Genomic DNA, 20,745 nt, shown 5'->3' with positions numbered 1-20,745 from the left:
CACTCACACTGTATATGTGCATATATATGCATGCACTATATATGTGCATATATACACACACACACATGCACTCACATATTATTTTTATATATATGCATGTGTAAAAAAATGAAATTACGCAGTACTGCGGAACACAAATAAGGGATTATCAGCGAAGTCTCTCATGCACAATGCTTTCCAGGGCGCTGCAGGAAAGGAARGAAGGTTGCTTTTTTTTCTTTGCTAAAAATATCTATCTGCATTTCTTTCCCACCGTGACCACATGCTTCCAGCCCAAAGACAGCTTAGTTACTTTGCCTCTGCAGAAACACTTAGTCTCAGTTCTCAATGAAACGTGCACCACCGACTCACCAGCGAGACACAGAGTCTCACGATTTTTGGCACACTTCTAACAGCCACTGGCCCTGGAAAGCAGGTTTTTTTAGATCCTCCCCTGCTCACTCCGGAGAGAGAGGGGCAGCGACTGTCGGGAGGAAAAACGCAACAGCAGCGAAAGCTCGAATCCCCAGCGCGACCTCAGCGCGCAGCAAGTGAATTGCTTTGCTTTAAACCGCACCAAAACAGGGAGCTTTTCCCGCTGGCCAGGGTTTCAGCAGAGCCAAGCCCGAGGTTTTGTTGCACGGGCTCGGCACATCCCGCGGGAGCCGCCGGCATCCGGTGGGATGTCACCGCTCCGGAGACCCCGGCTGTTCCCCCGCTCCCGGCTCGCTGCAGAGGGGCAGCGCAACGCGGCACCCCGGAGAGGTTTCCGAGAGCTCGGCGCCACCGTTCCCGCGGGGCTGCGTCCGGGCGCCCTGTGCGCGTCCCCCCCTGTGGCGTGGGATGGGGCCGTGCAGGGAYGGACGCGGCACGGGGCCCCGAGCGCGGGCTGCGCCGAGAGCCAAGCCCAGGCAAAACAGGATACGGTGACGTCCCGAGGCGCCTCTGAAGCTAAAGGTCTAGGCAGCAAATGCGCTTGCTACGCCGAGCCGAGCGCGGCCTTTTCTTTCCTATAAATGGGCCGGCTTCGGGGGAAGTGAAAGTGCAAAATCGAGCATCCATTGCACATCTCAGGAAAAGTATATCAGATAAGGAGCTTGCACCGTAAAACACACATCCCAGCTCTGCCCAGCCCCGTCCGAGGGCAGCGAGGCCACGCTGTCACCGTCTGCCCGAGCCCCTCCRCTGCCCCGACGTGCTCCGGCCACCGCTGCTCCCTCCCAGCCCTCCGTGTGCTCCCGAAAGCCTGGCCACTGCCTGGGAATTTTGTTTTGTTTTCCTTTTTTTTTTTTTTTTTTTTGTAGTGCCTTTATTCCGGGGACTAACCCCAGCCCTACTCTCAAAGTCACGTGCAGACCGGCGGGACGAGGGCAGGGATGAGTGCAGCACCGAGGCGCGATCCGGGCAGGGGGCCCGTTTTGCAGGACGCGCGCGGCCGGACTCAGCACGCGCCGCGGGGGAAGCCCTGCGAAGCGATCCGGCACGCAGCTGCGCGGCGTCCGATCGATCCCGGCTTTGCCCGCTAAATGCTCCCGCTTTCTGACGCGGCCAGGCGCAGCGGCTTGTGGTTCTTCTGGCAGGCCCCAGGATGCAAGACTCGGAGCCTGGGAATTGCCGGATTTTTGCATCGCGTGATTGCAGGGGGAGAGGAAAAAGGTTTTCTTCTCTCTGCGGAGCGGCGAGGGCGGCAGACGGGCAGCACTTACGGACCTGCTGCGAGAGCAACCCAAAAGGAGCTGCCCTCCACTGCCAAGGCCTCGGGATGCTTCGCAAAATAGCCCCCCTGGGGGGGACGAGCTCCATTAAAGCAATAAAGCCAAAACCTCCGATGCTTTTAGTCCAAAAGTAGCACCAGATTAATCCATCCCCAAAGCAATGGAGACAGGAGTGAAGACACCACAGCGCTGGGAGCTCTGGCTCCCGCAGTCCCAAGGCTAATTAAGGCACATTAAGCAATCAGCAGGCTTAAAAACAAACAAAAAGGCTCTAAGCTCTAAACAGCAGGAGCATCGGCTAATAAAAGTGACCCTAACTAGGCAAGCTTTGCGTTTGTGCAAAAAGCGAGCACGCGGCCGTGAACGTGATGCCTCCGAAATAAGGGAGCGGTAAGAAAGCGTGTGTTTGAGCAGGCGACAGCTGTGAACCCCGAGCAGGGCCCGGCGCCACATCCCGGAGTGCAGCGGAGAAGGAGCAGGTGCTTAGGAGCACCTCGGCGGCCGGGTGGGCTGCAAGGGCTGCGAGAGCGGGCGAGCGATGCTGCGGAGGCGCCGGGGGGGTCTGGAGGAGCCGCGGCACGCAGCGTCGCCCTTGAGCCTTCTTGATTTTAAGTTTACTGAGTTGAGATTTTTTTTTTTTTTTAATAGTTCTTGAGCTAGGGTCACCAGACTGATAGCTACAGAATTACTACTTAAAAAAAGAAAAAGATCACAAGATCACCTAATATTAGGTAGAAAAGAGAAAAGGCTGTGCTCTGGAGGAACGTCAACCCTCCGATAGGGTGTCCTACACTGCCCCCTGCCGACTGAGATTTACCAAAATCCTGGATTTTTCTTGCACAAATACCCTGCTTCTCACTAACCCAAGGGAAGCGGCTGCTCATCTCACCACGAGGCATCGGGTAGGAGATGGGATAACACGACGAGCATGATTTCGTAGCACGGACATTCATTCAGAAGGGAGAAATCGTTGGTTCTGGCCCTCATTTGCTTCACGTAAGCTACAGAAATGTGCTGAAGAACAACGTAACTACCGCTGAGAGCCTCGCTCTTTGCGGGGAAGCCAGAACTGGATCGCGTTTTGGCGCGACTCTGCAAGAGGAGACCAGAACCCATGGAGAGGCTGGGCGCGGAGAGCCCCATGCTGCCGGGGAAGCCCCCATCCCCGCGTGCGGAGACCCAGGGCACCACGGAGGCATCCAGCAGCCCCTTCTCACACACCCACCCTGGCAGCATCGGTCTCTCTGCTAAGCCCAGCAAGGACCAAAGTCAAACCTGCATTCTACACCTGTAAACTCTGGGGAAAACCAGACATGAAGTGGCTGAGACCCATCCCAGTATGACAGATCCTTGCAAAACTGGAAGTTTGGATTCCTAGTGCCTCCCACACACTCCAGTTTCACCCTGGAGGACAGGTCTTAGCAAGACAGATCTTCTCCAGCCTCTGTTGACCCACAAGAAGTCTGCATTTCATATACTCTCAGCTTAGGACTTGAGCTGTTTGGGCCTGCACTTACCCAATTTTGACCTCAGAAAGGCTTATTTTGTCCCAGGTGTACTTCATTTACAAGCAGGGAGATTTCAGTCCTGGAGCAGCTGCCCCATCTTTCCTCTGGCACCACTCACCCTGAGTAAGGGCTGGTGCTTGCTACTGCTCCGTAAGGAAGATGCAAGAGCCATGGAGAGGCGTACGTGTAGCATGCTGCTGGTCAAGCCTCCTCATTAGCTACTTTAAAACCTTACAAAAATACATCCACATAAACTCAAAATAGGAATTTCTGTGTTGTCCTGAATATTTTCAGATCTTCTCTAGGATTAAGAAAAAGCAAAAAAAACCCAACAAAAAACACTTCTCCATTGCCCAGTCAGTAGATCAAGTGAATTTTGATTATATTGTGCCAGAAGCAGACGTGGCACAAAAGGGTGCTGGTGATAACTAGATGTTATCACCTAATGTAGCTATGTATCACCTTGTGGTTTCCCAACAAGATCTGGCACCAGCGGGACTTGGCCCAATACATGGGTTCCTTGCAAATTCAGACTTGGCGGAAATATTTCCATTCCAGCCTCTAGGTCTCATTTAGCCTGGACATCAGAGGTGCTGTTATTTTAACATCAAGTTGCAAAGAAATCCTTCTTGAATCTGGGTAGCCTGCAGCCGCTCTCTGGACAAGCTGCAGCTCCAAGTCAAATGGGAACTGAGAAGAAGCTAGCAGTGAAAAGGAACTAACAGTGGGTGAGGTGCAACCCAGGGACACTTCTGCCAAGGTTGGTGCAATGGAGCCTTTCCTTATAGCTTTACCCATTGGCCCTAAAATAGATCCACCCAGGGCCAAGTACAGAAGACTTCAATTGCAATAAATACACACTCTTGTTTTGCTCATGTCATTTCAAATCTTCAGTTTCTATATTTGTCACAAACAGGAAAAAAAAAATCACTCAAGTACAGACTGGGTGGGCAAATGTGCCTGCATTTCCCCATTAAAAATGTGTTAAAGTTCCACATCTAGTCATCAGTAGTGCAAGTTTCCTCTGGCCCCAGGAAAGCCAGAAAAAGTAGCAGACTGCCCAGAGAGGCCTAAAAAGAAAAAAAAAACCCAAAACATTGGCTGAGGTTGCATCTTGATGGTCTCTTGATGGCCTTCGCTTGCGGATGCCGGGGAACAAACCACCGAACCACCACAGGATGTGCCAGAGATGGTCACGGTGTCCTAACCGCTGCCGACCCATCCTGCTTGCAGCGTCTGCTTTTGGTGGTGGGGTTCGAAGAGGTGGTGGGGTTTGGTGGTGGTGTAGGGGCCTACAACGGTGCTCCCTCCCGATCGGATCAGGGCTTCCCCGCACAACGAGGGGCGATCCCGGCGGAGCAGGAGCACCGGGGTCGCATGGGCACCATGACCGGGTCCAGTGTGGGCAGAGGAGCGCTCATGGGTTGAAACACACGTTTCCCATCGCTAAGGGACAACGTTGGGCGGAGGGAAACCCCCGTCCAGCCCAAACAGCGAAGGGGCGCAGGACTCGGAGGAACCGGCAGGAACCTGGTGTCACGTGGTCCCTCACTGTCCAGCGGGAAGAGCCCGGGCAAAAGGCATGGAAAGGTCCCCGTGGCCACCAAGAGAGGGGGAAGGAAACGGGGATGCAGGGGTGGCCAAGCTCGGGAAGGGATGGACAAACCAGCAGAGAGGGGAAGAATGGGATAATTATACCGGGAATGGAAGAGGAAAGAGGGAGAAACCAGGGAAAGGAGACGGAATGACAGAAAGTCACAATGTTGAGCTGAAAAAAAAGAGTGAAACAATCTCATGGAGGGAATAAAGCGGATGAGAAGCCTGCAGAATGGAGGAAGGAAAAAACACCTAACAAAACACCTCTCAGTTTTCAGTCTCCCTAGCAGAAAGGGGTCTTTGGAAGAAGATATTTGCCCAGAGGCCTCCTTTCGCCCGCGAGAGCTGGCCCTGATTTTGGCCAGCATCGTCCAGGCCCCCGGAGAGGACACGGCGGTGGTGGCTGCCAGCGCAAACAGGAACCCGTGTGTTTCTGCACGGCGGCAGGATTTACCAAAACGCACTGCAGCCGAGCGCTTAAACACGCCTCTGCCCCAAAAGTCAGGGCCGGGTCTCACCCGCCGACACGAGGAGCAGAGAGCAAAGGCGCCCGCGAGGAGCCCGCTTCCCCCGCCGCGCCGCCGCGCACGGGACCGGCTCCTCGTCACCGTGCCGCGGAGGCGCTGCCCACGGGCAAAGGGAAGTGCCGCAGGCTGGGAGCGCCGCGCAGACGGACGGACGGACGCCCGCCCCGCGGCTCCCTCCCGTCGGTTGCGCTTTTGGTTTGTGCACTGAGAGCCGAGCAGAAAGCTGCCGCCACTGCCACGGAGCAGCGCCGCGTCTTCCCGCGCGCCCGGCGGAGCGGGAGCCTGCAGAGCTGCCGCCGGCAGAGGAGACCGCGAAGGTAGGACCACCAGGGTTTTCTCCCTGCGGTTGTCTCCGCTTTAGCTTTTAAGAAGTTTTAAATCGCGCTGTTTCGGGTATTGTGCCACGGCTTTCCCTGCCTCTTCCGACTCGCATGAGAAATGGTAAGGGAGAGGCGAGGGGGCTATTTGCAGAGCGGCAGGTAGGAGGGAAAATTAACTGCTGACTTCCATGACTCTCCGAGGAGAGCAGGAGAAGCCGAGGTCCAGGCCAAGCGGGGCGTTTCCAGGCTCGGGAAGTTTCGGTGGGCGAGGGCCGGGAGTCGGCGCGCTCCGTATTTCAGAAGAGGCCGTGTCGGCAGATGTGTATTTGGTCTGGCTATCACAGCAAGAAAAATTGTGGGAGTTTTAGATTAAAAGCCAGCTATGAAGTTTCAAACTGTATTTTCTGCTGCTGTCACGTGACTATCAAGAAAGAAGCTATATTTAAGAATAACGATTCGGGCTATTCTTAACCTTTGTAAATCCCGCAGCTGCCCTGAAGAAGCGTGGTCACTCGCTAACAGGTCCCTCATAAAAGGGACTCTTTAATACGTGGACTTTTTAAAAAATGCAGCACATCCTAGCAGGGGTGTAGATATCTAAGTCACTCATTACTTCAGGTCTTACTTCAATACGTCTAATTATAGCTGTCTCAGGGACTTTCTTAAACGGTCTGTTCCTTGCAAAAGTCAATACCTGGTCAAACATGCTGCCTTTTCACCGGCTGTTTTCCACTCAATTGCCAAAACCGGAAAGAGAAAGGTCCCTTCTCGTTCCCAGTTTTCCCGAGATTCCCAAGCACGCAACAGGACTTTCCGCTGCCAGCCCCAGCGGGCTCCCGCTGCTCCGCCGCTTTGGCGGATGCGATGGCGCCGAGCCAGGCGGCGGCGGCGGCGGCGGCGGGAGGCTGAGGCTGGGCTCGCCGAAACGCCGGCTCGGGGCCGCCGAGCACGTGGCGACGGTGGCAGCCGCGAGCGCGAGATGAATGGCTGCGGCAGGAAGCTGCCCGCTGCAGCGCTCGTCGCCCGTCTCGCTGAAGGGGAAGGAGAAGGGCATGCGGGCTGGACGGGTACACAAACCCTGCTGCTGCTCAGGTGCTTTATTCTTCCTTTTTCCTCCAGGGAGGATAAAGGCTTCGGCAAATAATTAAAGAGCAAAAGCAATGTATTCCCAATGGGATTAAACGGCAGCGCTTATTTTCTTTGTTGCATGTTTTCAGAATTTATTCAGCCGAAATTCCCCTGCTTCCCACTCGCCTGACTCACGCGCGCTGCAAACGCGCAGCCGGGCTCCCGGGAAGCGCCGGCCGCAGACCGGCGGGGCCCCACGGAGCCGGGCCGCTCCGACGCTCCGGGCAGCGGGTGCTCGGCTGCCCGCCCTCCACTCGAGCTGCAGCACTAAAATCGCTCGTTTTGATGTGGCCGCCGCCACCGCTGACACAGCAGCTCGCTGCGGGCTGSTGCCAGGCACGGCCCCCTTCCCGGCAGCGCTGCGGCGCGGCCGTCCTCAGGGCTGCCCGGCACGCCAATAAAAAGTTAGAAGAAAAAAATCCTTTCTGAAAGAAATCCCAAAGGCCTGTGACAGCTTTTTATGGATAACCAGCCCCAGCTCCTCACGGCGCTGGCCCACGTCCCACCGGGAAACCCAGCAACAGCTGTCCCGCAAGGCAAGGGTGGCCACAGCCAGGTCCCAGGCCAAGGTCTGGTGCAACTAGCAGGGGCAGCGCGGATGGAGCGGGAGAGGTTGCATCACCTGCCGAAGGGGACACGGGGCCTGGCGCGGTAGCTTGACCCCAGCGCGGGACCTGAGCCGCATCCCGGTTTCGTCCTCTGGAGAGTTTGCTCCAGCCATGCACTGCATGGTGAAGAAACGCAGTGAAAACTTTCTGACCGCGCAAGGCGGTTATGCAGGGCACGAGCCCTCCTTGGCCTTGCAGGGTTTGAGAAGCGCAGCTGCAGGAGCCACAGCTCGCCCCAAGGAGCAGAGATCCCCCGTAAGCACAAGCCTCCTCAGCAGCACTGGATCCGTGAGAAGCAGCAGCACCAGACACTGCCAGGAGACTGGACTTCGTTGGACCTTTAGATCCTCGGCCAATACATTTTTCTCTCCCAGCACTTCAGCGATGCTCATGCAACACCAGCTTATTTTACATGGTAGCCAGTACGCATGAGCCAGCCACATCTTGCAGGAGAAAATAAGCAYGTGAAACCCACTGGAGAGGTGGTGAGAACATGCTTTGGCACCTTGCTAGATTTACGTGATGCCAAAACTCATTTCTTCCTCCCGCCCATCGAGCCAGCATGGATATAGGCTGGAAACTCAGGGAGCACGAGCAAGGCAAAGGGCAGGCATAACGCAGGGAAACACTCAGGCACCGTATCAACGAGCACGTGAGAAGGTAACAGGAGCAGAAGTAGGAAGAAATCTCTTCATACAGCTGTGCCAGGGCCCCACGGTACCACCGTGTAAAACCTTGGCTGCTTCACTGCTTCTTCCTGGGAAGAAGCATTAATCACCTTAGTGCTTCAGGTAACCACAGAAAATACGTGGAAACCTGCAACCAAATCAGAGTGAACTATCTTCTCTCTTATCCCTGCTGCCCAGCAAAGGAGGGCTCTCGAAGGCTTGGGCTTCAGTGAAAACCCACCCCGGGCGTAACGCACCTACGTGTCCACGCAGAAGGAAGGAGGCTCGCTGCTGTTCGCAGCCCGTCTCCCGCCCCCTCGCCAGGGAATTTCCCTCCGGCGCCCGTGCAGGAGGTAGTGACCAAGTGAGGACCTGGTCGGGTGACAAGGCAGCATGTGATTTCACGGCTGCCTGAAGGGCAGCGCGTTCACGGAGGACGGCCACAAGCCGCACGCTTGACACCCCAGTTCTCTGTGCGGGCGAACGTGTGATCCTCGCCACGGCTGCTATCCACTCGGACTGAAACACAGATTAGAAATCCAGCCTGTTCTTTCTCTTTTAAAACAAATATTTGCTTCCCTTTTCCCCAGTGGCGATTTCTCCTCAGCTTTACAACTCCATGGATATTAACAGGCAGAGTCATGAATTATTAAGGCAACGCATCTGATTATCGGTGCATGACAAACCAGCTTTAAGGTCTAAGCCAGAAAGAAAGCACCAAACTTCCTAGTCCGTCCTCTTCCAGTAAGGTCAACACAGCATTAACTGATATATTCCAGCAACCTGACATATGTACGGGGCTTAGTGCAGGAAAGATGCTGCAGGAGTGGATGGATACCTAGGGTGCCACCGGTACCCAGGGCTTGGACATACTGCAACACCGATACAACCCCAAAGGGATCAGGTGTGTTTTAAAGCAGTCGGGGAACACCGCAATGACATCTTTCACGCACTCTTTCAGGCCAAGCAGAGTGAAGTTTTAAACACTGCAAGACGCATAAGGTGCTGAGGATACCTGATGTGGCTTCGGCAGGCAGACGCAACCAAAGAAGTAGTAAAGAGAGAATTCCCTATAGTCAGCATGGCAAGAGACAAAATTGCCTCTTGCCTCTGTGGAACAAGACACAAAATCAACAATCTACCAGAAAACAGCTTAAAAAGAGAAGAGTCTTCATCCTTCACTGACATTTAAAAACAACCTAATAGTTCTATGTAATTATTAGTTTATATTTCTATCAATTCTATTAAATACCTATTAATTATTATTATTACTAGTAGTTAGCTCTATTACAACAGGGCTGCAACGCTTCAAGCAATGCAGAAAGAAGGAAACCCACAAAAAGCAAGAATTGCTACGCCGCTCTGATTTCAGGCCAGCACCATTTCTCCAGAGCCCTCGTTGCCTGCACCGGGAGAGGAGCCTGGACACAGGACAACGGCTGCGCAGCGATGCCTTTGCCTGCACGGCTTTAGCAGGAAACAAGTGTTTTTGAAATTACTACCATGCCCATTCTTCTTTTATTTTAGGCTCTGGAAGAGAAGCGGGAAAAACAGAGGAGAGGTTTTCTAGCCAGCAGGGACCCCAAACCTCGCACTGAAATGTAAGTCCGCAAACAAGCGTCAACGTTGGCTGCAACAGCCAGTCATCGCTCTGTCCGCCTCTCCTCCTAAGAGAGGCTTTGCAGGTTTCTGCAGCGCAGTAGCAGCCCTGCACCGGACCGGGCGCTTGCACACGCACGCGCAGCGCGTCCCTTGCTCACGCAGCCCAGCGGCTACTGCTCTCGCCGGCGCAGCACCCTGGGGCCAGTCCCAGGGGCCGGCTGAGCCTCTGCGGAGCCTCCTTACGCCCCAGGGCCAAACCTTCAGCTGCTCTAACTTGGGTGTGAAGGGCCGACGCCGTGCTGGGGAGAGCACTGGTCCTTTAAATGGCAGAGTTAAAAAGCTCACAGACACTACTTTTATACATAAACTACTCCCATATCCCCAAATCCTGCATTTATCCACCTGGCAAGCAGAGGCTGCCCTTGAACATGTGGGAAATAGCTGCCATGGGATGTGCCCAGCTTTAAACAAACCCTGGCCAGAAAGGGTGGTTAGAGACCTTGTCTAGCGTTTGCATTTATTAAGTACAAAAGAGAAGTCGCCCTAAAGTGCCTGGCTTGGTATGGGATCCCCTTGGCAAAATAAAGAGAGGGGAAAAGGTGCACAGAAAGGAAAGGAAGTTGTATATGAGGAGAGGCTCACAGCTAGCACGGCGAAAAAAAAGAAAAGAAAAGAAAAAGCCTTTTTTAAAGCCTGTAACTCATAAGCCGAAGAGAAACAAGAGCACAGTATGCGAAACAAAATTTCCTCTTTCTGAGTCTTTTTTTAGCAACCTGCTGTTTTTTACATAGAGTGTTTGGCTGAACTGCCACACTTTGAAGTGTAACTGTTTGGGATTTCCAGAGCTCAGTTTCTCACACTGCTGTGCTTTTGCCCAAGGGCGGGTTGCTTCGTAGAAGGGCTCCTGAGCAGGGTGGACCCTCTGCTGTCCTCGCCCGCTTTCGGGGGCTTTCGGGAGTCCCCCGCGCGCACGGAGGGACGGTGCTGCGAGGTGGGAAGGGGCAAGAGATGCCCAGCGCCCTCGCACCGTGTCCTCGCTCCGGCCCGCGACGTTGCCAAAAAGCCAGTACCCGGTGGGGACGGGGAAATGCAGGCTTTGGGCTGCAGCGGGGAGATGCTGAGGCTCCTGGACCTGTGTGTGTGCACCAGGCTGCCAAGAGCACAGCTGGGCTGGGGCTGCGCTACGCCGTCCTGCCCTCGGGCGTCTCGGGGAGCAGCGATGCAAGGAAGGGCAAATCTGCCCACCCTGCTCCTCCAGACACCATGGAAGAAGAGGAGCAAGAGTTGAGAGGTGAGAGGTGAGAGCAGCTGCCAGGCAAGAAACCAGAAGAAAGAGAGGCCTGTTGGCCGTTGGAAGGAAGAGATGGGCGATGCTGTTTCAGGGCCTCATTCTTGCAAGCACTCGTGTACGTGCCGGTCACCCATGTGTAGCCCAGCCTGAGCACTATTTACATAAATAGTTCCAGTTAAGCGCTTGTGTATTTGCAGGATCGGGACATCTGCAGTGAGGGTGAGGTAGGGCACCGCATTTGGGCAAAGTCACTTGAGTTCCTTGTCGTTTAGGGCAAACTCAGGCAGTTGAGACATCCTGGGTGGGAAGGCAACGATCACCCCGAGGCAAAGCCACCCAGCTCCTTACCAGCCAGAGCGCCCACGTCCCAGAGGACAGTGGCAATGGCGTATCGAGGCAGCAGGGAAATTAAGAACGAAGCCAAGAATGAATTCCTAATTCTACGTGTGTCTCACTACTGCTAGCGTTGGCGTGGCCGAGTAGCGTACCCATGCAGGTGCTTCGCCCGGGTTCAGAAGCCCCTTGCCGCCACGGCTGCAGGGGAGGGATGCGGGTGTCCGCGACTGGTGTGCCGGCAGGTAAAGACCTCTGGGTGGGAAGCCCCGACACCTCGGCTGCGTGCTTGCCTTGGCAGCGAAGGGGAATGCCTCTTTGGGGTGCCCCAGCATCGACTACGGAAAATCGTAATGAAAGACAGCGTCTCTCCATCAGCTACAAATGCCAAACCTCGCTAAGTAGATCTACACGCTTCCCCAGCTAATCTAGTCTCCAGTTCTCAGGTAGATCGAACCACAACCTCCTCTACCCATGCATGCCTCCTCCTAGCCTGTGTATACCTACACCCAGCATATTCTTAAGACCAACAAGGCTATTTCAGACCACTTGGGAGGAGGAGAAGGAGGGAACTTGCTTTGACCAGACAAAGTTTGCAGGAGATATTTCATGGGTTCAGCAAAGGAGTCACAGACCTCACCAAACACTCATCACATCCACAAACCCCTCTTAGTTATTTGCGCCCGTAAACTTCCACCAAACAAGAAACCGAAGTGCTCGGTCAAAGTCACCCACCGGTGGCTGATAAAACCTAACACCTAGGTAATCACCAGTCAGTTTTCCTGCATGACTAACTGATTACTCACATTTCTAGAATTAATTGTACAGCTTTTTACATCTGAAGTTGGTCCCAGAATTAATAAAAGAATTGGAAACTTTTTGGATGGAAGGCTAATTGACTATGTCTTATTAATCATCACTCCTGAAGTTTAATGGGATCATTTTATGAGCCATTTTCTTCTACTGGTTATGTTAGAAGCTGGCTCATAGAATGTCAACACAAAAAACATCTCGATCTTATTGGACTGGTTACTCAGTGGTATGACATGAGACACTGTATGAATAAATACATAAGAGCTGCCCTTCAGAAAGGTTTCCTTTCGTAGATTTTATATTTTCACGGAAAACTACTTCAAAGTTTTGGTGGAATGGCACTGAGAAGTGTATCAAGCATCTTCATTAATAAACATTCATAATATAATGAAGCATAGGAAAAAATGTCACAGATAATAGCAGGATATAAGCCTTTAACTTTGCCTTTACAAATGTGCCTTCTGTGCTTTGGTTGGTACCTACAACTTAGAACTGTAGGTTAATACTTAATGCAAAAGATAAACAGAAAGTTTGGGTAGAGATCTGAATTTCATCTGTATTTATCCGATCTGGTTTTTTTGTTTGTTTGTTTCTGACAACTTTATTTCAGATTCAGATGACATCAGCTGCTTCTTAGGCGAGCAATTTTTAAATAAATGCAGTGAATTGAGTTTACAGGGAAGCAATATCTGGTAGTTCCAATGACCGCAGCTCACATCAACAAAATGGCTAAAGAAAAGTCTTAGAAAAAGCAGTTGTGAGAAACTCATATTTAATATAATGCACATAGTTTTGTGGTAAAATGTGTTGAATAAATGGGCCTTTTGTCTCTATTTTAATGTATGTTTTATACTCTGTTTCTAAAAGTTATAGATGAAAAATTTGACCACCCTGAAAAAGCATGCTACTTTGCTATCAGTAGCTGTAAGTGTTGAAATATTTTAGAAATGATGGACATCACTGAGACACCAATTGTGCCTACATTCAAATGAGACGTTGTTAAGCAACCATTAAAACTGCTGCCAGGACTTCAAACATGCTCAACATTCACAGAACCAAAATAGCGCTTTTTCTGCAGATGACCAAATTTGGTGAAAGTGTGTGATTTTGTGACTTGCCATTCAGAACTGTAGTAATAATTGATGGAAAATGTTAATATCTCAGATTAGTATTACTCATTTACAAAAAAGCAGATTTCTTGCTGTAAGGTAGTCATAGCCCAGACCTCAGAGATTTGTAATGCAGATCTATTGTAACTGTGTATTCGTCTTAGTTCATCTGGTTGAAAAGTAGCATTCCCTCTTTTCAGCAAGATATGCTAAAGCTAATCACCAGCTCCTTAAGTGGGAGCTTTCCAATGAAAAGTGTCTTCAGATCTCGCAATTCTTGGTTGTTTACAGCTGTGGCAATTGCGGGCAGTTTCTGTAGGACTTTTCTGGAAAGAACATGTATAATTTGATTTTCTTGCTCACTTCTTTTGTGACAGACCAGCAGAAACCACATTAATTTCTTCTTTAAGTTAAGAGGAATAGGAGAAAAATGGTAATATAGCAAGTTTGAGTCAGCATGAATTAGCTGTTGAGGGCAGTTGAATGTGATCAAGGACTGGGAAAGCAACAGCCAGCTCCGAGGCAAAACACAAAGCTAGAGCCTGACCCCAGAAGCCGAGGTGACCGCGTATGGCCCCGGCTAGTCCCAGGGTGCGGGGGCAGGTGGACTCCTGGACGCACAGGGCAGCAGGGTTGCTGGTGTTGCCATCGTGAAGGTGACAGTAGACCTTGCTTTACCATTTGAAGCAGAGTTGATCTAAAATATGGTGTTTTGGCTGACGTTTAGCAAGGCTACTGTGTATTGAAAGGCAGCAAATCTTTGCATATCTCTTAGGGTAGGAAGACTCGTAGATGGGCTGATGTTCTTTCAGGCTGCATTGGTGGGACCACAGTTTTTGCACTCACGGGGACAGTATCCTAACAGCGTTGCAAGTGCAATGTTTGGAAGCACAGCGCTCGCAGCAGCGTGTCTGTAGGGCTGGCTGCACAGCTCAGGAAGGGGAGCAACCAAAATAGAAAGTGGAAGCAAAAGGGACGTCCAGATGGAAAAGTCAGAGCTGGGCATCCACAGCTTGAAAGAATTGCTGCAGAAAACCAATAGAAAGTAAATACGAGCAGGGATGAGTTCTGCCTGAGGGTACAGCATGAAAAGCTGGTTTGTAACAGCAATTAAACACATTTTCTCTATTTATCCCTCTGTGGTTTTGCACCTACCCTCAGCAGGCAAGGCATAGGGCTTCCTTTAGACAGGTGAAGAACTGGCCACCACAAAAGGCACTAATAAAAGGTTTCTGCTAAAGAAACAGTCCTTCCTTTCCTGCAAGTTTTCATGTATGTTTTGCTTTTTAAGACCCATGTCTCCATGCAGTGTTATAATTACAACTCTCTGTCTTTCAGCTGCAGGTTGCATCTGTTGTCAAACTCATGTGTTGAGAAAAGTGGCTGAAATGCTTCCAGAAAGGTGACAGAGGGTGCAGCTCCAGCGACAAACTGTCAAGCGCTTCAGCACACAAAGATGTATTTCTGTGTGGACCGTCACCCTGTCAGTGCTGCAAGGGACCATATTAAGGTCTAGTAACTTCTGACAAAGAGTATGAGTGAAGTGCACGAGCAAGACTAAGTCATTCACCACAGAACCAAGCTCCTCCCAAAACTGGACTAGATGATCCTGCAACTGAAGCCTTGCACACAGATATTAGAGTGGAAAGAGATATAAACTTTTTTACTTAAAACACGGACTACCTCAGGACAACCTGGCCAGCAGGAAGCTAGTGAGGAACAATGTCATCATACGGTACCACCAACTTTGCACACCTAGATTATCACAGCAGAAGACTTCATGAAGAACAAAGTAAACCTATCCCAGAAGGCCAGGGAAGCAAAGGAACAGGGCAAACACAATCCTAAGCGTGCAGCTATTCTGCTATTCTTAAATGTTCAGTCCTGCAGGGAACTGGAAGACAGCTGGGAACTCTGCGGGTCGCCTCACCTGAGTTCACATCTGAAAACCAAACATGACGAACAATTCAACCTGTTCCAATGATACAGACCTCAAGTCTTATTATGCAATTACATACACTTTCATTCTGATCCCTGGACTAATAGGAAATATATTAGCTCTGTGGGTCTTTTATGGCTACATGAAAGAGACTAAAAGGGCTGTAATATTTATGATCAATTTAGCCATTGCTGATTTATCACAAGTTTTATCCTTGCCTCTAAGGATTTTCTACTACTTGACTGGAACGTGGGAGTTTGGAGGAGGTCTCTGCATGCTTTGTTTCTACCTGAAGTATGTCAATATGTATGCAAGCATCTACTTCTTGGTTTGCATCAGCGTAAGACGATTTTTGTTTCTTATGTACCCATTCAAATTCAGCGACTGCAAACGCATCTGTGATGTGTATATCAGCATTGTCGGGTGGATCGTAGTCTGCATTGGCTGTTTGCCTTTCCCTCTTCTCAGACTTCACCAGAACGTTAAAAACACGTGTTTCGTGGACCTCCCAGTAAAGGAAGTTGACCTTCCCATCTCCATTGCCATGATGACAATAGGTGAACTGGTAGGGTTCATAACGCCCCTACTAATAATTCTATATTGCTCATGGAAGACTATCTTATCATTAAAAGAAAAAAATTCTGCTTCACATGACCTTGGAGAGAAAAAAAAGGCTTTAAAGATGATTCTCACCTGTGCTCTGGTATTTCTGATTTGCTTTGCACCTTATCATATCAGCTTTCCATTAGATTTCTTTGTTAAAACCAAAAAGATTAAAAACGAATGTGTCCAGAAAGTGATATCAGTGTTTCATGCTGTAGCTTTGTGTCTTGCCAGTTTAAATTCCTGCGTAGACCCAGTCATCTACTACTTTACTACAAATGAGTTCAGAAGACGACTTTCAAGACAGGATTTGCAAGACAGCATTCAGCTACACAACCTAAGTTATGTGAAAAAGCATCCCAGAACTGAGCCCAAGGGGCAAGTTGAGGACTCTTAATGCTGGACTTCCTGAAATGTTTTCAAGGACTTCAAATGTTCTCTGTTATTTGGGGGTTTGGCCCATTTTTTTCCCCCCAGGATGCTGAGAGGGACTACTCAGACAAACTTCTGCTGATTTCAGTGAGTGTTTGAGTTAAAAAAAAGAGACTGAAAACATGAATACACTGGTTGCAAATTTTCTATGACTACTGAATATAAATCACACTGTGTAGGTCACACAGGCCATAATTCTGAGCTGGCCAACCAAGAGTTTAGTAGCTTTGCTGGTACAAAGTAGCCGAGTACAAGGATGGGGTGCAACCAGGAGGACACAGACCAAGGTTGGTTTAGCCCCACTGCCGGGATTAGGAAAGCACCCCGAGGTCATGCGTTGGAGGCATCAAGCCCATGACTGAGGCTGTGCACAAACTTCCCGTGATGCGAGGTGCTGCCCATGCCCAGTTGTCACTGGGGTGGCCATTGCCCTGCCACCTCCTGGTCACACAAGCTGACTTCAGTGAGAGGCAGCAAAGATTCGGGGGTTTTGCTATGCAGAAAGAATTTGGCCCTAAAAAAACAGTACTTGACACAATATTATATTTTTCTTAAATAATTGTTACCATGAGAAGCATGATCACTGGGTTCAGACAAATTAACAGGACTGTGAAATGGATAAAGCCATTTTAATTTGGAATTAATTCTTTTAAGTTTTCTTGATTCTCACACAACTGTCAAAAATTGCAATAATGCAAAGGAAGGTGTTGACTAAGGGAGGACTTCAAGAAATATTCCACTGGATAATATAGCACTTACTATTTAATTTATATACAAAGCACCCAGAGCCTGCCTAGTGCAATACTGACTACATGGCAAGGAACTTAAGATTCTTGCCCCAAAGGACTTACAATTTAAATAATTAGCAAGGCCTTGATTTGGGAGGTGTATCAAATGGCATGTTGCAATCTGGACTCAGACTGAGGGTCAAGCTCATTTCTTGGGAAAACCATAAGGAACCGATAGACCTATATTAACACTTCCTAGGAAGATGCAAAGTCATTGAAGTGTCCAGACACTCTTCTTCTGCCATCAGTTCCCATTTCTGGATCACGATAAGAAATACCAAAATACCATGAGTAAGTTCAAGGCCATTTTTGCTGACTTTGATAAGCTTTAAACATGAGTCTGTGCTTTAAGGATATTTATTCAGATTAAATGTCCATCAAGCCTTTCAGGTCCTCTTTTCTCCAAAGTCCAGGTTAATGAATTCAATTATTTCATGATTTGAATAATTCTTTCTGTAATTTTCAAAATGGCAACTCTTGGTCAAATTCAAGTCATTAACATCATCATAATTAAGATGTAGTCAGAGGAACCTAAGCTTTCTGAATGTTGCTGTAATGGGAACAGTTCAGATACTCAATATATGCAGAGTCAAACCTAGTAGGTTATGAGAGCTTTTTTTAGGAAAGGCTCAAATATGGACTTTTTTTAAAAATTTCTTTAATGTCAAACAACAAAAGCTTTGTGCTTACCTGGTATTTTTTTTGCACCTTCTTGTGAAATTCATTTTTGTGTGAACGTTTTAAATGTTAAATTTTTAAATGTGAAAATACTGTGACGATATTACATTTTATTTAATGCAAATGCTGTTTTATAGATTTAATTTATAAAAACATTTATATTTTGTAAATAAATGTAGATCCCAGAGAGTGTTGAAAAACAGAAGGACTTCCTTATTTTTCTTTTTAAGAAAACCCTCCACATAACAAAACAAAAACCCACTTCATATATACAGAAGCTTGTTCCAGTGTGTCTGTACTTGCGTTTGGCTGAGTATGCACTGCTAATTCATGGAAATTGAGCAGCACATTGTAATTTGCTCACAGCAGTGAAAAAAACTATTTATTTTCAACTTTCTACCTGCATTCCAGTTGTATATAATAAAAATCATCTTTTTTTTTTAAATTTTATTTTAAATGTAATTCTTGCTCCACTCTCACCTCTAGCTGCCTACATCACCAATCCACAGCTTCGCTCTGCCTCTTATGGAGGCAGAACCTGCTGTGTCCCTTGTTCAAAATACAGCTCCTACTGTAGTCACAAATGTCTAAAATAAAGCAGAATTTGCTCTTAGACCTAGGCCTCAGCAATAGCTGTACTACATCTTGAGATTAATGCTAGCGCACATGAATTAAGTCAGTAAATTATGCCATATCTAATCATCCATCGCAGCACAGTGGCATCAAAGCAAGGAAACCACATTCAAGTTGTTTGAGGCTGTACTCAGAGCAGGCCAAAGCCTACAAAAATAATGTTCAAGTGATCCTTCTCACCAGGCTAAAAGAGCACCCTAATTCATGGGCAGATCGGTGCATCTTGGCACATCCTCTGGCCAAGATGAGGATCGGTCTAGAACAGACTAGGGAAAACCGGCGGGTTTGTTTCAAAAATGAGAACTATGTACAGCAAGTTTCACTACGAATTTTTAGGGTTTGGTCAGAAGTAAAGGGATGCAGGTTCACAACAACTAAAACGAAAAGACAGAATTATATGTTAACCAAAGGGTAAGGAATTTCATACAGCTCCAGCAAGCACCATCAGCAAGGGCTTACAAGAGTTGGATGTTTCCAAGGAACTTCAGGTTCCCCCTACTTTTAATGAGGGATTTTTCTACCAGCTCTATGAAATTCATACATTGGCAGACATTAAAAGCAGATCTCAGCAAAATTTCCCATCCGCTCAGAAAAATAAAGGAATTGGGGATGGACCTAAATACGTTTTAGGAGTCACCGAAGATCTCCACACTCACTCCATCCCAGCAGGACTCATCTCCTGGGCACTGTATTTTGTACAGACAGACTCCAGTGTAACAGAAAGGTGAGGATGTGCTCTGTGACTCTTTGTGGAGGAAATCAAAACCCTCTTTTGCAAAGGGATAAAAAACTTTGCTGTAAAACTCACTGGCGAGCCTCTCGTCTAACTTCTACGCACCGGGAGATGTTTATGAAAAACGTGTGAATTGCTAGATATATACATAACTAGTTCATGATCAGTGCTTGTGGATGGCCTTTATACAGCTTTAAGTCACCTCTATAATAGGATTTAGTCACACATGAACATACACCCCTTTATCATTTCAGCATTCATACTTCAAGAGAATGCAGAATTTTAAGCTTTTTCTCCGTTTTATGAGCACACACAGCTTTTCAAACCAGCCCAGACAGAGTGCTTTGCTTTAGGCGCATCAGACTGTGATTCTGCTGGTTTAACTCACTGTAGCCCGTCGCCCCAACCTGTTGCGAAACCAAACCCAGCAGTCAAAGCTCAATTCCTCCAGCAGAAGCTGTGTATAACTGTGTATAGTGGAGGTTTGCCGGCGCTGAGATCACACCAGGATCAACACAGCCGCACAAAGCATGGGTAACACAGGCACAACCTGTGTGTTGAGACAGCGTTTGCTGAGCTAGTGGCAGATGTGTCTGCAGAGATAGGGAGCGAGCAACCCACTTAGCACTGACGGGGAGGCCGGGCGTCCTGGCTGTGCTCTCGCTAAGCGAAAACAAGATTTGGGCAAACCGGTAGAGTTTATCAAATTGGGATCTGCACAACATAATGATAATAAGTTAGAAAAGCAAGATAACTGTCAATAGGTGTGTACTAATTTAAAAAAAAAAAAAAGGGAAAGAAATCTTAAAAAACACAGAAAAACTAAAAGTACCCTCACGTAGCAAAAACACCTGGACTGAGCACTTAGCACATACTTTTGGCCTGGCAGTGGGTAGCACCACTTCAGCTCCATCAGCACTAATGTCGGGCAGGTTTTGGGGAGCATGGCACCAAGCAAGGTCCCCACAGAGCAGCTGTGGACTGTTCTGGTCATCCCAACAGCTTTCAGACACAGCCCTCCAGGGAAAACCGCCCCCCAGCAGCTATTACAGAATAAACTAAATCGGTTTTACCAGCATGCTGGACAGTTTTTCCACTTTGGGATATGAGGGTGAGAAGCATGTTTTTGCATAGCAAGCTGCCTGCTGCAAAAGGGACTCCGCAAAGCTGCTCTCAGATGCCCCCTGCATGGACCTGCTTGGTGGAAGAGCAGGGGCAGAAACCCATATGGGGTGGCAGAAGGTTTTACCAAAAACGCAGTTTCCAAGGCCAGAGCGGAGAGGGAGGATGGGTCCCTGGCCACTCCCCACGTAGCCCATCGCGTTCTCCCCTCTGTCACCTCTTCCTCCCTGTCCCTCGCTGCCCTGGTGGGAGGGAAGGAGGGCACAACTCAACCAGAGCTACTTTTAGCTTCGGAAGGGGAGAGACACCTTACACAAAGCGGTGTCAGAAGTTCGGAAATAGTTAGATGAGAAAAGCTCATATGCTTAAGTTTTCCCACCTAGAAAATATTGTGGGTGCAACAAGAGCAATTTCCCCTGCTGCCATAGCAATGTGGTTTATTCATATTAGTATTAACGGTCTCTTTTTACAGGAAGTCTAGCGTAATATTCTCAGTTTCTCACATGAGCCGATTGCAGGGGAGACGCCTGCTCTCCCTGCTCCCTGCCCCCTGCCGCAGCAGCTCGGCCATCCCGGCGGGATTTGCCTCGGCTGCATGCGCCGGGGCACAGGCTCCCAGC

At 49.1% G+C, this 20,745-nt stretch overlaps 1 protein-coding gene and 1 long non-coding RNA gene across 2 annotated transcripts in view; one reads left to right on the top strand and one right to left on the bottom strand.

Annotated features, from left to right (window-relative positions):
* Positions 1 to 20,745, bottom strand: part of LOC112966261 — a 49,111-nt gene that overhangs the window by 13,866 nt on the left and 14,500 nt on the right. The gene's annotated exons all lie outside the window — the stretch shown is intronic.
* On the top strand, positions 5,372 to 17,731 carry GPR174 (G protein-coupled receptor 174). Its single transcript, XM_026066203.1, has 3 exons — positions 5,372 to 5,642; positions 9,577 to 9,650; positions 14,536 to 17,731. The coding sequence occupies exon 3, from the start codon at positions 15,153 to 15,155 to the stop codon at positions 16,134 to 16,136; it is 984 nt and encodes a 327-aa protein (XP_025921988.1). The 5' UTR covers positions 5,372 to 5,642; positions 9,577 to 9,650; positions 14,536 to 15,152; the 3' UTR covers positions 16,137 to 17,731.

The sequence above is a fragment of the Apteryx rowi genome, unplaced genomic scaffold, assembly GCF_003343035.1.
Source record: "Apteryx rowi isolate R43461 unplaced genomic scaffold, aptRow1 scaffold_24, whole genome shotgun sequence".
NCBI lineage: Eukaryota > Metazoa > Chordata > Aves > Apterygiformes > Apterygidae > Apteryx > Apteryx rowi.
This window is presented reverse-complemented; position numbering and strand designations above follow the sequence as displayed.

Bases quoted from the DNA above. Each gene is read 5' to 3' on its own strand.
- GPR174 (XM_026066203.1), top strand. From the start codon at position 15,153: ATGACGAACAATTCAACCTGTTCCAATGATACAGACCTCAAGTCTTAT.